This window comes from Haemorhous mexicanus, chromosome 3, assembly GCF_027477595.1.
Source record: "Haemorhous mexicanus isolate bHaeMex1 chromosome 3, bHaeMex1.pri, whole genome shotgun sequence".
Classification (NCBI taxonomy): Eukaryota; Metazoa; Chordata; class Aves; order Passeriformes; family Fringillidae; genus Haemorhous; species Haemorhous mexicanus.
The window spans coordinates 24,065,787-24,083,447 of record NC_082343.1 but is presented as its reverse complement, the minus strand read 5'-3'; the positions used below and the strand labels follow the sequence as shown (position 1 = coordinate 24,083,447).

The 17,661-nt window shown below is 39.6% G+C and overlaps 1 protein-coding gene across 1 annotated transcript in view; it reads right to left on the bottom strand.

Moving 5' to 3' along the window:
- KCNH1 (potassium voltage-gated channel subfamily H member 1) overlaps nucleotides 1-17,661 on the bottom strand; it is a 172,616-nt gene that overhangs the window by 120,801 nt on the left and 34,154 nt on the right. Inside the window, exons 6-7 of the mRNA XM_059841112.1 lie at nucleotides 14,390-14,782; nucleotides 1,499-1,928 (exon numbers count right to left, since the gene is read on the bottom strand). Coding sequence (XP_059697095.1) covers nucleotides 1,499-1,928; nucleotides 14,390-14,782 — 823 coding nt within the window. The remainder of the gene's footprint in view (nucleotides 1-1,498; nucleotides 1,929-14,389; nucleotides 14,783-17,661) is intronic.

Here is a 17,661-nt window from a genome sequence, read left to right as displayed (position 1 = left end):
AAAAGCTAGAAAAACAAAATTAACAATTTTTATAGCTAAAATATCCCAATCCCTGTGTGATCAACAATGCTTGTCTTGATAGCTTTTTTCACTAACCTTCAGCAGACTTAACACTGCACACATAATCTCAGTGTGGGACTTCAGTGTTGCTGTAAAAGGACACATCAGAATCAAAGGTTCACATTTCTACAGCAGGCACTGTGCTGTTAATTGAGTTTCATTATGTATTTGGTTTTAATTTGCTGCTTAGCAAGGACTGACTTTCTCCTCCTCTGGATGCAATGTTACCATACAGAAGCTTCTATCTTTCTCCATACAATGACAAGTTTTCCAATGGACAAAGCATATTTTTTTTTTTTCCTTATTTTGGTTCAAACTCCATCCTTATCTAGAAACCATGACCTAGTTTAACAGTGGCCACCATATGGCTCCTAACTCCAAGTAGCTCTCAAGGCACTTTGAATGCAGACCCTGCATGGAAATGACAACCTGGCCAAAAGCTGGACAGCTTGGCAACTTGTACCCCTTCTAACAAGGATGTCTGAGCCAGAGGTGCCCTAGCACAGCAGCACCCCCCTTGCTTCAGGATATGTCTGTGTGCTCAGCCCACGGCAGTTTGTGGTTCCTAAAGAGTCCCAGTTCCCTCCCCCTTAGAAGATGATGCTCCCAGACCTCCTCCCACACTCTGACCCACTTATCAAATGTATACAGCTCTCAGACATGAAAAGAGTTTGCCACATACTAAAATGGAGGCAAAAAAGGTGCATTAATTCTTAACATTTCAGTCTTTAAGCATTTTAGGGACATTACAGGAGCATATTGAAAGGATATGGACAGAATTTTTTTTCCAAAATGACTGAAATTTTGCTAGTCACCACAATACTCCTATTTATGATTTAAACCTAACCGGTAAGGAAGTGTGTAATGCTTATGCTACCACCAAAAATATTTTTAGCTGCATCACATTTACAGGATTCCAGATGTTCTTATGAAATCAGCACTGATGACACGCAGCTATTTGGTGCTGTGTACTGATCTGTGGAAGCAAACAAACTCCACAACTTTGGTGAAAGTTGTAAAGTTTATTACAGCGCTGGACACATGTGGGGACCGCTCCTCTCAAAAGACATGCGTACCTCTGGGAACTCCAGATCCTTTTTTATCTCCCTCTCCAATACATCTGCATGCAATTTCACAATAGGTTCACACATATTCATTCTTCTGATTTTGTGCGACACTTGCTGCTAGTTCTTCTTTATCAGAAAGAATTCCTGGGTCAGTTTGCCCTCTCTCTGTCTGCCCTCCCCATCTCTTGTCCTTCAGCTGAAGCAGTTTCTCGGAGCATAGACTTTTACGAGAAGAAGCAGTCAGACTAAACAGCTATGTTTGCAAGCTTAACTTGCAAAGATGTACATTTCACCTAAATCTAAACGGATTTCTACTCTGGAAAATTTCCACTCTGTCTCAGTACGAGAAAGACGGAATCTCTAATACTTACAGCCAATCATCATCATAGCCACAGCGAAGATCTTCTCCCCATCCGTCGTGGGAGCGATGTTCCCGAATCCCACGCTGGTGAGGCTGGTCATTGTAAAGTAGAGCGAGGAGATGTAGACGGAATCTTTGCTGGGCCCGCCCTCCCACTTGCCGAAGCCGGAGGTGTTGAAGCGGTAGGGCGTGCCGATGGACTCTCCCAGCTGGTAGAGCCAGCTCTCGGTGCGGATGGTGTTGGTGTCCTCGTCGATGACCTCGTAGTCGCCGATGCTGTACCAGATGCAGGCCAGCCAGTGCGCCGCCAGCCCGAACACGCACACCAGCAGCACCAGCACGGCCGCCCCGTACTCGATGTAGTGGTCCAGCTTGCGAGCCACGCGACCCAGCCGGAGCAGCCTGACCACTTTGAGGGAACTGAAGAGGCTGCTGATGCCCTGGAAGGACAAGGAACAGTGGCCATAAGGATTTCACGTGAAAGCAACAATATTTATAACTGCGGCTTCCAAAGAAACAAGGTGATCCGGAAAAAGCAGATAGTCACCAGAGAACAGAGAAACTGTGGAACACAAAAAGCTGAGCGACCCTTTCCAGGGATGAATATAGCACCCTTATCTTCATTCACTACCAGGTTGTGGGTTACTCTCCCTTTTCAGATTATTTGAACAGGTTTACCAGTACCTTTGTAAAAACTTCAACTGACAGTCTGTCTATTGCATGGCCAGTTGTGAATTCTTATGCAACACGTCAGGTGTAATGTCTCAGATATAACAGAGATTGCAATATTTAGCTCAGACATATCAGGAAGATAAATAAGGCCAAAAAATACTGGCAGTACCTGGCAATTCATAGTTTTCCTATTTCCTACAATGCACTTCCTATGACTTCACTTTCCTATACAAATTCATGCAGTGATAATCAGTCCTCTGACATTTCTCATATGAACTACACAAAGCTTAAATATTTCAAATATCTCACTAATCCCCAAATTATATCCTTTTTATGACAACTTTGATAGCAATGCAGTATTTCTGTGCTGAAAATAATATGGCTCCCATGAAACAGAATTAAGCCAGCATGCAGGATTTTGTATTGTTAACTTCTACACAGATTTGCACAAGAATTCAAATAAAAAAATTCAAACCCATTTGGAGCATGAGAAGATCTGAACAGCCTATCATAAAAATCCGTCCTTTTTTTTTTTTTTTTTTTTTTTTTTACTTCCTCTTACCAAGACTGTTTCATACATAGAAGTCTGATTAAAATTTAAGCAGACTGGTTTAATGAGTATTTCTGGAAATGCATAATTGCATACTTCTGGTCACCAGCTTTTACTGGAAGTTTGTTTATTCCTGCATAAATACAACTGCCTCAGTATCTTGGGCTGCTTCAGTGCACTAGAAAAGATGTTTTATTAAATAATTACATAAAGTATATTGACTCATGTTCCCCAAGACTGCAGCAATATATTTTCCCTTTATTTCATGAATTTGTCATGATTACATTGACTCATTTTCAGAGACAGATGTAATTTGTTACCTGGGAACACACTAGCAATTTCTATTAAGTATCTGGACAAGATCTAACGCAACCAGGGGGTGGGGAGTAAAAAGAGAGAGAGAGAAAAAAAAGAAAATAAAAAGCAGCCTTCCTTTAAATCAGAGATATTTCCAGAAATCTAGAAGAGAGCAAGTGAACTATTCTTTTAATGAATATTTAAGCCAAACTTTTCAACTCACTGATACAAAAATTGCTACACAAAGTAAATTAATTTCCATTTCCCGTCCATTCCATACCCAGCTTTGTTTTGTAAACACTGGCACAAAGCCTCAGTGCCAATTCTGAGAATATGACACAAAAGACCTTAATTTCCAGAGGAGGGAAAGCAGGTATTTCTGAACACTCAGTATGGAGAGGAAAAGCAAAGTGGAAAATGCAAAAAATTATAACCACATTTTAGAATTGTATATACAAGTCCTGGACTGACAAGCACATTTAGTCTCTGCATTTTAAATATTCTGTCATTATAACACAGCCTTCTGGCTTTTTCCCACAGGGCTCATGCCCACTTCTCCATTTTCTCTTTGCAAACCTTAGCAGTGAAACACTAATTTTTTACATTTTGAGAGGTCTCCAGCAATGGTGCTCTTTTAGCTTCAGTCTTAAAACCAAGCCTTTTAATCACACACTGCTTCAAAATCTCCACCCCAACATCCAAGAAAATGGTTTTATTTTTGTTCAAAAGCAGTGGTGCAAAACCTGTCCATCAAATTAAACATATCCCTGCAATTAAAAAATAAACCCCAAAAAAATGCTGTTTCTCAGCGAGAGTCCTACCAAAGCCAAAAAATAATAATGGTTTAAGAAGGACTTAATAGCTTAGAAATTGGTTATTTCTTAATTAAAAATTAAAAAGAGTCAAGGATTAGAAATACTTGGGGAAAGGAAAGAATCACAGAAGAGGAGCTCAAGAAATTGGATATGAAAAATGGGAATACTAATTAAAATATATTAAATCAGATTTTAAAAGTCTAAGGCAAAATACTTTTTTCAAGCATTCTCTTATCCTAATTTCCCTCGTGGAATTCACTAAAAGAAATTTTATTTAAAAATTTAAATGGGATTGAACTGCATCATTTGGGAGAAACTGATTCTACCAAATTCTGACAAGAGATAGAGAGAATTAGGCTTTTTGTACAAGAACTTGAATATTTACAAGAAATATATACTTGATTTGGTGGCACTGGAAGGATACATTTAATATTCAAATTACTTCTAATACTCACCTGACTGCATTGCCAATGATATTCTAAAAGTTCAGAAAAAGCTCTATTAAAAAAACTCCAATTTATTTTTATTTCAGTGTGAACAGTGTTCTCTCCTTGATTTCCTCAAAGGAAAGGATTTGTCTATCCTAAATGGATCAATATCAAGAGCAGGAACTGCATAGGGAAATGATCATGCATATAACTCTTAAAAATTTCTAAGTGAAAGAATTTCAAATGGTTACCAACAACTGAAACTTAATAGACTGTTTCACAGATTATAAAGTAGGGGGAAAAAATCAGATAGCCCAGCAATACTTTAAATCAGTACTTTTTGGCACTAGATTTAGCAAATTATATTTTAATGCTCACTGGAATAGATCTGTTGGATTGAAAAATTGACAATTTTAGATTACCACTTTCTGAAATAGAACTGGACTTTTAGATTATTGTCCATTTTAATGCTCTTATCAGTGCAGATTATTTTTATGCTTTTATCATACAGATGGCTCCACGATGTCACGCAAAGGAGCCTGAACTCAATTTATTTCTCTTGATATGTGTCCCACCCTCTTGGTCTGCTGCTCCTGCCAGTTTTGAGAGGCAGATGAAAAGACACCCAGAAATTCTTGTGCCCAAAGGAAACAGAAAAACCTCAGCTCATGAAGAGCTAGAAATGGCACTGCATGTCCCAAGCAGGCACCCTCAGATGCTCTGCTCTAAAGGGTCACCATAAGGAATGTCTATGTGGCAGCCAGGGAAAGGACAAGGCTAAGTAATATTCCATGGAGTTCTACTGGGTCTGATTTACCCCAACACAGTTACAACTACTGGTACTCTATCCAACAGAAAACATCCCCTGAGGCTATGCAAAAATAAATTTTTAAAAATCTGTTCTATGGCCAGAATAGACACATAGTACATTTTTCCTGTATTTTTTTACAGAGAGAACTTGGGTGCAGTGCTCACTTCAATATGCAGCACTTGGTCAGGTATGTCAGAAAATACTGACTTTCACAAACACTTATATTTCAAATGTTTTGAAGAGACTGAATGAGACTAAAAAATTCTACTGCTGATACCTGTGTATTGATGTTGATAAATATTTCATATGTTGGCAGGTTTACTTTCATTGCCAGTGATGGCTGCTGCATAAAAAAGGAAGAAAGTGTTGCCAGTCCCCTCCAAACCAAAGGGCAAGCTCAAGGCACTGAGACACTGAAGAAATTATTCCATAGCCACTGACTGAGCAGACCTGAATGTCAAAAGCTCTTAAAATAATAAACACAACCACTTCCCCTCCCTCTCCTTCTACACATTCTTTGCAGAGTAGAACTGTACCCCAAAACCAGAAAAACACGCCAGCCTCAGTTCCAGAGGAAAGCAGTGCCCATATTTTATATTCAAAGAAAAGGCTTCATAAGTTTGGCCATTAAATGCTGCCAAAAGTAAATTTCCATGTATAATTTGTCATTAATTAGACTTCCTCACTATATACTGTGCACATTTACACAGGTTTTCTTCTACTGTGAGTGCACCCTGTGTCTCACACTGATACCTCAGCATTCTTTCCAAATACAGGATCCAGGATATCCATATGTTGGCTCTACCTCTCAATAAGGCAATATAAGATTTTTGCTGTTACTTCCACACCCAGAAAAAGAGACAGAGACACTGTGAAGAAACAAGGGCTGTAAGCAGAGCAATTACTGTTCCTTGTGTCTTTCTGGTCCAAGAAGAGTAACAGTGGACACACAGAGATAGATGCTGTACAGATAAAAGCAGTTGCTGCTGTTCGTTTGCCATGCAAAATTAAATTCAGCTCAATTCATTGACTAATAAAAGTCCACCTAGAAAAAAATTAAAATATAAATTGTTTAAAGAACAGCCATAAAAAGCAACTGAGGTCACCCCACCTGCCCCCCCAAAAACGTGAGAAATACTTCATTTTCCATTCCAAACAAGATGCAGCATGAATAACTGCAGAAAATAACTAAAATGCTGCATTCACCCCACCTCCTACAGCTGCAGTAGCACAAGTACTTTACTAATAGATTCAATCTACATGACAGTATTCACTTTTTAGGCCATTATTCACTTTCTACATGTACAGAAAGAAAATGCACTTAACCCAAGCATTAAGATTTTTTTCTAGGCTCAAAGGCAAGATAATTTACTTCCTACTTACTACCTATTTTTAAAAAGAGAAATATTCAGTATTGGCACAAATCTTTCCTAAGTTTTTCAGCACTTTTCTCTCATATGGAACTGCTAAAGTTCAGGCTTCATCTCAATTAATGGGAGATGCAGGAGACTAAAAGCCAACCATTAAAAGAAAGAGAATGAAACAGACAAAAAAAATAAATTATTTATTCCAGAAGGGGAGGCGATGAACCAAATTTATCACTACTGTGAGGCAAAAGCTGCAGAAAGCCCTGCCTTCTTTCTTGACACTTTATTTGAAGCCAGCCATGCCACAACCTGGCTCTGCCTATCTGCAGTAACCTGGCAGCCCTGTCAGGTCATCATTAGGACTACACATTTCCGTCATTTGTCTCCTCTGATTTTCTTAATTAGGTCTGAGAACATGACCTTTCCTACAGATGGCCATATTTAGCAACCAAGAGATGAGATAGCGTTATGTGCACAGGTCAAAATCAATATCTAAGCCCTCTGGATACTGCTGTGGTTTTCAGCACTGAAGAAAACAGATCTCGAGATCCCTGAAGCTTATTTTAGTCAGACATTTGTGAGCTTGGTTAGAAATGGGGAGAAACAGCAATAATTCATGTATTAGAGCACAGGGTGTGGGAAGAGATGGGGAGGCTGATTTTTCATTTCTAAAACTATGTCCTTGCTTGCCTTACATGCATACATACACACTCAGAAAAAAAAAAAAACCAACAAAACCAGGAAACAATCTCTATTTTCCTTTTACTTTGAGAGGAAAAACAAGAATAAAGATAACACATAAGTAACCTAAAGAAATTACTACCTTCTGTGGTAGCAAATAAAAAATTAACCCAATAGACAACAATCGGCTTCCCTATGCTTCTGATTCAAAGCAACAGCCAGTTCCAGAAGCTTTTTACTTATCTCAAGCAAAACACCCAAATAATATTAAGTGTTACTGGCATTTAATACCTCTCCATCTTTTCCAATTCTAATTCCATCCCCAATATGAAATAGACTACAGAGCAACCACTTAGCTACTCAAACAAATACCCTTTGTCATCTCATCTGACTTTCTGCCTCAGATCGATACAAGTGTGCTGAATGGGGGGAGAAGAGGAGAGTAACTGATCCCTGCCTCTGGAATATGCCTCCCTTTATACACAGTGTAAGTCTCGCTCCAACAGCAGCTTTTTGAAATAATTCAGACTCTAATATATTCAATTAGCTCTCCTTCTTGGACAAAGGCTATCACCATACATTATCACTGAAAATGTAATTCAGCGTTTTAATTCTTTTAGCCTGATGCAGATTGAATGGCTTATGTAGACTACTATTCTCTCTTTAACAGAATGATAAATCATGTCAGGCCTTTCAAAGCTATGAAGAAGTAGCCCTGAAATCCAGTAACACCCTTACTTATCTGTGACTTAGCAGAAAGACTAATCTGAACATTTGGAGTGCAGAAGAAGAGTCAACCGGAGTCTTAACAGCCTCAGTAGAACCCACAGAGAAGGTCAACATCAGGCAGGGACACAGCAACCCATCCTGCTCTGGAATTCTCTTTTGGTAGGGGCTATCCATCAGCAGACAGAGCAGATGTCTCTGAGCCACCAAGGTGTATGAGCCTGGGTAAGACATGGGAAGGTAGCAGAATCAGGCTTACAGCCTGGGAAAGAATTTAACCCTGAATGCCTCCCAAGGCATAAGAGCTCTGCAGTGACTATGTACATCAAGATAACTTGGAAAACTGAGGATTTTAAGGGGGCAAAGACATCTTGCCCCTTCACAGGGTAGCATAAAAATGGCATGTGATGGGTAGCATGGAGGTTGGGTTTTTAAGGAAGGAAGATAGAAAAACTCATATCTGTCTGGAAAAAAAAATGGGTGGAGGAGGAGGTGAGGAGATGTGGAACAAAGCAGACAGAGAAGAGAGACACCCTCACCTGAATCCCCAAGAGTCTCTGAACAGCAAGGGCTTCTTTTGCCTACCTGGTTTATATCCTGGCTGTGCAATTTACCCCAGAAATCTGCTTTACACCATTTGCATTTCCCCAAAATACTCCTTCCACCTACCTGTCTGCTAAGGAGTAATTCCTGCCTGGCACAGCCCCTTGGGGCCATGCTGCAGAACAGAGGCAGTTACAGAAGTCAGACAGGCAGCCCTCCTCCTCCACCACTGCTTTTCCTTCCCACTGCACTCCCCTTTTTCCACAGTTCAAGGCTGTCAAGCTCCTTCTGAAGCTCCAAACAGCACAGGAGCCTCAGCAAGGACCTTCCTAGCCGTGCTCCGAGGGTTTCTGGCAGGTTACAGCCCCCAGCACACACCTGCCATGGGTGTGTCCAGTTTCTCAGGGGTTTCTTACACAGGGACACCCAACCAAGTAGATCTCCTTCAGCATCACACCCCCAACCCAAGGCCCATGTTCCAGCCCTCCCCTGCCCCTCCTGGGCACAATAACCCAACTGCTCGATCCTTCCCCAGAAGCCCCAGTAGGTGTCACCCAGTCCACAGGGTCTCACTCATCCCTCCTCTTCTACCTTCATCTCATCCAAGAGCCACAATTTGCCAACATCTCCTCTATGCCTGGATCACACCCCGTGATACACAGCTGGGGTTTTTTGGTTAAACATTACATAAAAAGTAGGTTATGACTACTTTAAATTTCAATTAGCCATAGAAAATTATTCATTCATTGCTAGATTTAGCAATAGACTCACATGCAAAATACAGCACTGCCTCATTGGACAGATTCAAATAAGAGTGGTGAACTACTGTTTCAAACACATTTCATATTACTCAGCTGTTTACAGTTTAAAAATACTTTAAAAATTACATTTTCCAATTTGCAAAATTCATCTAACACAAAATCTTTCTTTATAGGTCCCAGTTTATTCCATAAAACTGTAAACATGATAATTTATTCCCTTGCCTCTTATTGCATATAGTGGTTAAAAAAAAAAAAAAAAGGGAAGTTGCATGCTTTCCAGTGTAGCTGCTTCAGTAATTCCTAAATAGCTAATTTGTATTAGCATGAGAGATTATTCCATTAACAAGGTTTAAATTAATCTATTGCAAAAGTACTGCCTCAGAGAGTTGCCAACAATTTGACCAGCAACACATTCATTTTTTCCTCTCTCAACTCTCTGTTTACTTTCCAGCTACACCACACTCACTTAGCACTAATTATCTTCATTTACTTCTATTATTCTGTATTGTATTTTTTTCTGGGACTTCTTTTATCATCATAAATTTTGGCCTTTCAAAGCTGTACATCTTCTTTGCCTACATGCTAGCTTCTCGTTCACGTAACTGAGCACTAGATCATGTATATTGAATATATCTTTCCTAATGATCTTTTACTATGCTTTTATTTCTCTTCTACCTCAACTAATAGAGTGATACATGGTGCTCAATTTGGCATCAGCCAACAATTGATCACAGCTCTCTGCTCAAACATATATAGCAATTACTACTACAAACTCCCTATTTCAGAGATTTATATGGTGGTGACATGGCTGGATTCCACTCCTACCATGAGATTTCACAACAGCATCACATGTAATAAGTCAAATTTTTTCCAATATAAATTATATCTTATGGCATTATGGACAAAAACCACAATATAAAATTGCTCAAGCTGACACTGCAAAAATATGCTTCGGAATTCAAAGTCTTAAATTGCACTGTTCTTGGCAAAAATTGTGGAATTTTCTTTAAGCCTGGTTTTTGTTAAATTTACTGATTGATGTCTGAACACAAAAAGATAACATTATCCCCCAAAGTAGGTGGTGTTTCCTTAAGTGAGGAATAATACTAATTACTGTAAAGAATTACTGACAAATGCTATTTTGATCATTCAAATTTGAAAGACACTAACACCACATGTTTCAAGGGCTGTTTAAATTTTAGACCAATATTTTCTTTTCTTACTCAGACTAAATTGCAGCATGATGTATTCTCTTAACAATAGAAAGTTCAAGCCTAGCATTAAGTTGATTCATCAATCAGTATGAATGTGGTATATTTTCTTCTGTTGAAATTCTGTCAGGTCAAGAAAATAATTAGTATTTAACTGTATAATTTTTTTCCCATATATAAAAGCCAGGAGAAACATCCATAACTTTACTTTCATTTGGGTAACAACAGAAATTTCTCTACAGCTATTCATTTCTTCATTTGTTGAATTCTGCTCATGTCTGAATATGAAATGCTGTACTGTCTCCTTGAGCACAGCACTTGAGATCAGTCTCTTATATAATTATACAGCCTTGAACAAAGACATTAATGTTTTTTCTTTCCTCTCCCATCTGTAGAATGTGGCTATTCATACTTAAGTGCCTCTTGAATTAATTGTAGTTATTAATAGTTGTATTGATTAATAGTTAATGAATTCAAATTATTTTTATGGACAAAAATATTCTCAACCATGCAGAGAGGAGACTGGAATTTCGATTATATTGAAAAATGTGAATTGAAAATATACTAATTTTCCAAACTGCAATAAACCCAAAGAATTTTGAAATTGCCTGAAAACCACAGAAGTCACACTCAATTTTGTTTCAAGAAAATATTTTCGGTTATATTTTATAATGGAATAATGAAGTAAATTGCAAAACAAAAAGTTACTTCAAAGCAGGAAAAATATCCAATACCAGAATTTTTTCAATTGAGTATCTGCTTGCCAAAAATATTGATCAACTCTAGTATCACCTATTACAATTAGTGGATCATTTTAAAGATGACAAAAATGGGTTCACTGTTAATCTAGAGATAAGTAATGGTACAGTCCCAAAACTGCCCAGAGCAAAAAAAAAAATCTCAATGCCCTATTATACAGTTTTTTACTTATTCAGTGCGGCAGTTCCTGTGTCCCTTGCAAATCAATTAGTCTCCATCACAGTAATTACAACATTCTGAAGTACAAATTGACTTGTCAAGTTAGTTCCTCCATGACATTCTCAGAGTCTTCAGTGCCTTTTTTTTTTAACAGAGGATGAAGCAGCCAGCAAAATAAGCAAGCTTCTAGGGTCCAATCCCTCTTCATTACAGGGACTGCAACAAAGCCAGGATTCTATTTCTTCCTGTTTGAAATCATGTATGGAAAACATCAGATTGGGGAAAATAGCAAATAGCAATTCATGTTCTTCATCTCATCTTTGCACCACTGTTTCCCCTGGGCATCATTTCATCTGTGGCCATTTTTTAAGAATACTCTCACTAGGACTTCCAAAAAAAAAAAAAAAAAAATCCTGCAGCAGCCATGGCCATCTACTGAGTCCATTGCCATGGCTCCAAGGGAATTCCCTCTAGCAAAATTCAAGTGACACAGAGATAACAGTTCAGTTTGGTTATTTGCACGTTGAGCAGGGCAGCCTTGCATCTGACTTAATCCAGCTGCAAACTTATATGGTGTACAATCCTGGGCAAAAGAGAGGTAAATTTGAGCCAGCAAGAAATGAAGAGAGTTGACCCACAGGGGAATGCTCTACACAACAGAAAAGATAAAAGGCAAAGATTTTCTGCTTTCAAGATCCCTTGAATGTGGCTTCTATTTTTTTTTTCTTCTTCACTAAAAGGTTATCTTTCTCTCAACAGGCAGTTCTCGAAACAGTGATCAGCAGATACTGTCCCAAACCCCCTCCTGATATGCACTGTGTTATTCTGCTGGCATTGCTGGCAAAACCCCTCAGGTCCCATAAAGCAGCCTATGAGCCCTCAGTAGAAGCATGGCAATTTACACCAGTGGAAACTCTGCTCTAATGATCCTACAACAATTTATACCAGCCAAATGTCAGAAGCCACTATGGGAAATGCAGATGAACAGTCTTGAATGGACAGCATCAAGAAAAATCTTGGGTTTTTTTTTTTTTTCCCTTGGGCACAACAGTAGAATAACTAACACTGTTATACTGATTAAGGAGACTTTGAGGAGCCAGGGGAAAACTGAAGTACCAGTCAGCTTCTCATTCCTACAAGGCAACACTGAGATGGAGAACCTGCAGAAACACAAACCCACACAAGAATTTCTCTGCAGAATTGCTACCATGAGTCCAAAATCATCTGAGCTCAGTTTGAAGGCTGTCACAGCCACTGGTACAGACATTTTCCTCAGGGATGCTCTGTAGGTCACACCACCAGTCTAAAGTCAAAAAGCGTTCCTTCAGCAAAATCTTCACCAGGCTGCTTCTATCTGCCATAGGTGAGAAAAGTTTCCTTCCTGGTTTGTTGAGGTTTTTTTTGTCTCTTGCTTCGTTTATTTTTTACTTTTATTTATTATTTTTACTCTTTCTGTCTATATGTCAGAACCTGACATATGGCCATTCTTCCCATTACTCTATCAGTGTCACAGCAAAGTAATTTGTGAAAGCCCTGCAGAATAATCTGCAGTCTGGGTCTTTCATATGGCAAACAAATACTTAAGGACAGGTCTCACAAGGCTTTTTTGCTTGATCTAATTTGTGTTTTTTCAGTCGGTAGCTTGATATAAAATGAAAACATCTCTATGGAATTAAATATCAAATAACATCACATTTTTTTCCACTGCATTTAATAGTTTGCCTACCTTTCCTCAAGTTATTGAGAAAACCACTTTAAATTTTATAAAAAATAGTGTAATTTTTAAAAGGTAATAGGGTTTGGTTTTGCCTATATTTCACTTGGCATAGTTTTCTCTTGATAGATAGGCTGTTCTTTGTAAATGGGCATATTTTAAAGGAAGTCATAAAATTTAAATTTTACAGGCTCAAATTTAAATACAAAGCCCTGATGAGGTAGGAATGCAAATTCCTCTCCTTCTCTGGAAGTATTCAAACCCACCTGGATGTGATCCTGTGCAACCTGCCCTGGGTGGATCTGCTTTAGCAGCTGGGTTGGACTAGGTGATCTCCAAAGATCCCTTCCAAGCCCAGCGACCCTGTGATGATTCTGTGATTCTGCATCTTACAGCTTTAGCATGTGTCACAGATAAACTCAAAGACATAACTAGTTGATGATTTTATGATATGTAACCAGAAAGCAGACTTCTGGAATCCTCTTGAAGATTTTATTAAAAATTCATTAAGTGTCTGAACTATTTAGGCAGGAAACTTTAATGTATTTACCTTAGGAATATTTTCTTGGCAGATTGATCCAAAAAAACAAGCAGTTAAAAAATACAAGTTTTCTGGATTTAAGGGTGTAAATGTTAGTTCTTTTGCTAGATTGTGATCTACTCCCAGAGAAACGAAGAACTAAGGAAGAGTCTAGGTTTCCAGATTTCTCCCCACTCTTTCATTTAATTATGAAACCGCCAAACAAGCACCTTCAATTGCTTCACCTTCCTCTAAAAATGCTGTTGCCAAACAATGCTGCACAAATCACCAGGTATCCACACAGTGCTTTCTGGGGCTCTAAGAAGATTCAGTGAGTCACTGCCTGCCTCTTTGCCACCTGCCACAGTGTAGTAGAAGCAGCTGAGAAATGTGTAATTTACTTCCCAGATGTTCCCGTGTAGAACTGGAGTTAGCAGAACTGCCCTGATCGGTCATCAGTGAAAGCAAGCACAGTCTGCCCCAACAAACTGTCCTGACACACAGCTCAAACTATTCCTGCTAAGTCAGATGGAGCAGCTTTCCTCAGAGCTGTACAAATTATATCTTATGGCATTATGGACAAAAACCACAGTATAAAATTGTGGACAGCAGCACCTGTACAAAGGTGCTGCTGTCTGCCTCTACCTGTCCTGAACCCTGAGGGTGCAGAAAAAAGGAAAATAAACATGGATTTTTTAACACCAAAAACTACAGCAGAAATTAAAGAATGAGTTCTTCTGGCTAGGATTCATAAGCAAACTTCTGTGCATGCTGTGGGTGGCTACAGACAGACAGTAATTCAATAAATTTAAAAACATACATTTCTTCTGTCCTGCACCTCCCCCCCCCAACCATCAAGTCATAACAAATGGAAGTGGTGTACTGACCTCATCAACATTCTCAAATGCATTGATGACATCATATGGCAGGCAGGAGAGCAGGTCAATCACAAACCAGGTCTTCAGGTAATTCATGCGGATCAGCTTGGGGTCAGAGATCACCTCCCCTGCCGGCCCCACAAAGGTGGTGTGGAAATTGAGCACAATGTCAACCAGGAAAATGACATCTACAATGCTGTCCACTACCAGCCACGCCACGTTGTTCTGTTTGGTTTTAAAGGAGACATTGTAAGGGACCAAAATAGCAGTGTAGAAGGTTAAAATCAGGATGATCCAGTCCCAGGTAGTCTTGAATACACAATAGTGCAAAATTATATGCGGTGGAGTCTTTGGTGCCTCTTGTTTGTACTGTGGGAGGATTTCAGAACCCAGCTGCAAGACCTGTAGCCAAGAGAGATTTGAGAGGAAAAAGAAAACATGCTTAATTTTTTCACACTAGATTCTCAAGCTCAGTACAACAGTTCATAAAAATTCATGTCCATTAACTTCTTTTATCACCACCAAAGGGTAAGCAAGCCAAGAAAAGTATTCTGTTACACAAATCAGCATCAAACTAAGAACAGTTGTTTCTTTTGAAGCCATTAATTATTTTTTGACATTAAGTCTAATGTGTGGAGTATCCAAGACAAACAGAGAAGAGAGAACCCCTTCAGCTAGCTAGACAGACGAGCCAGAAAAATGATGGGCAAGAATAGGCAGGAAGGCCAGGGTGAATAGAAATTGATGGCAAAACCAGGAACAACACACAACTGAGCTCCAGTCCAGCAGCAGGACCACTGGACCACATCTCTATTCAACACTGGCTATTTAACTCTTCACTACACCCTGTCTGAAACAGTCTCATACTACAGTCCATCGTCAATGCACAGGCCTGTCTTCCTCTTTTCTGGGCTGTGCAGGTCCAAAGCCCACAGATATCTATCATTAACCTCAATAAAATCATTTTGGACTCACCTTTTCATTCAGAGAAGTTCAATATCTTAACTACCTGATGGTGTAGAATCAAAGAAAGATAGAATCACTAAGGCTGGAAAAGACCCCTAAGATTGTTGAGTTCAACAATTAGCCCAGTACCACCATGTTCTCCAACAAACAAGTTGGATAACTTCTTTCAAGTGCCACATCCACACACCTTTTGAACACTTCTAGGTACAGTAATGCCACCATTCCCTGGGAAATCTGTTCCAATGCTTGACAAACCTTTCAGTGAAGAAATTTTTTCCTAATATCTAATCTAAATCTCCCCTGGTGAAAGTTGAGGCCATTTCCCCTGATCCCGTACTTGTTGCCTGGAGGAAAAGAGATCTCCCCCTCGCTACAACCTCCCTTCAGGCATTTGTAGAGAGGGGCTGGCCCCCCTGAGCCTCTTTTTCTCCTGGCTAAACAATCCCAGCTCCCCAAGCTGCTCCTCATCAGACTTGTTCTCTGCACCCTTCACTGCCTTCTGTGCCCTTCCTCGGACATGATCCAAGGTCTCAATGTCCCTCTGGCTGTGGGGGCCTCTGGACTGACTGCAGGATTCAGGGGACCTGCCAAGGCACACTCTTGAGTTACACTGCAGTTAGGTCTGAATTCAGAAAAGCACTTCTGCAGAAGATCCTCTGCCAGCATGTGTTTTAAACCCTGGGCCTCACGCTGAGCACATGCTGACACCGAGCACTGTTTTGCATAACTGCAGTCTCAATCAATGCTGCCCATTTTATGTCTGTTCTCTCTCCAGTTCTGCCCACTGCTGCAAAAACAGTATTATCATGTGTGTAATTCTTGGGAACTCAAGTTTCTTTCACATACCTATGAATAAGAATGTGTTTGCTTATATGCGTGGATATACATGAGGGTGAAACCAACATCAAGAACCTGTGTCCAAATAAAGAGAAGTTAAATTTTAAAGCAGATTGTACCCTGGATGAATTATGAATGAAAATTGAAAGAAACATGAAGGCTTGCTTGATTGAAATGTGTTTGGTAATGCCAAACTCACAGAACCTGTGAGAAGTATTTAGGAGCATGGTTCCTTTTTCACATTTATTTACACACAGTTCAGAGCAATAGGAAGCAGGGAAGGAAATTAAATGTCTGTTTTTCTCTGGGAAAAGATAAGACAACACAGCTAGAATAGAATAGAAGTCTTCCTTTCATTCTCCTTATCTCAGCTTTTTTAATGTCTGTTATTTAGACGTGGATTTTATCTCCAGGCTTTTCTGAGTGCCTTTTTTTTCTTTCTTTTTTTTTTTTTTTTTTTTTGGTGAACTGGTAAGATTTTTTCCAACCGTTTCAGCCAAAGGGGACAAAAGAAAATGATCAGCTACACAAGATCTACTTGGACAAAACAGTCTCAGATGAAATTCCCTGCTGCTTTGAACCTCACATAATCACTTACTCGTGTACACAACAGGGGTCAGACACTGTCAGACCACAGCTCCTCACACACCTGTAAATGAGAATGGGAATTGCAAGCCTGCTGACTTTGAGCCCAGTATGTTCCTCTGAAGAGAATTAACATGACCTGCTCTGACAGACCTGCATGTTACCACAGAAGCATTAAGAATTTGAAAAAATATTTGATTTAAAGAAAATAAGAGGACTCTGTATTTTTGTTAGTGAGTGTCTAGAATGACAGCAAAGAGGAGAAATGAACATTTCTCCAGCAGACCCAACTAGGACTCATACATGTCCACTGCAGTATTACAGAGTCTATTGATCCTGTCCCTGATTCATCTATATTCTCCATACGACCAAAAATAAAAGGGAATTAAGCTGTCCTGTGTTGAGAGGAGCTGGAAGGAGCACAAGGCACATGCAGTCTCTCTTCCCTGCAGGAAGCACTGGCCAGCCCATGCAGTCCCCAAAAGTCACTGATGTGACTGGAAGAGGCAGAGGTTTTGTACTGAGCCCATGTGTGTACTCAGAGCATCATTCCCTTCAAGGCTTGTTTGCAGTGCTAGTGACAGATGTTGGGATGTCTCTGCCCAACAAAAGCTCTAGCCCAAATCAATATTGCAAATATCTCCTGCCCTCCCTTTTGCACATTGCATCTGTACCCAAATCACTTGGAAAGCAATGAGTTTCTACTGGCTTTCATGAGGCCCTGCATGAGCAGCAGCTCTAACGTAGGATCTTGAGCCTGGAATATGCTTCACTGGGCAAGGAGAGTCCTCTGCAATCCTCACTCACTGGAATAACTGATCAGCAAAACCAAGCACCTCCATCACATAGCAACATTTTTCATTAGCAGGATTTCAGTTCTAGGGCTGAGATTT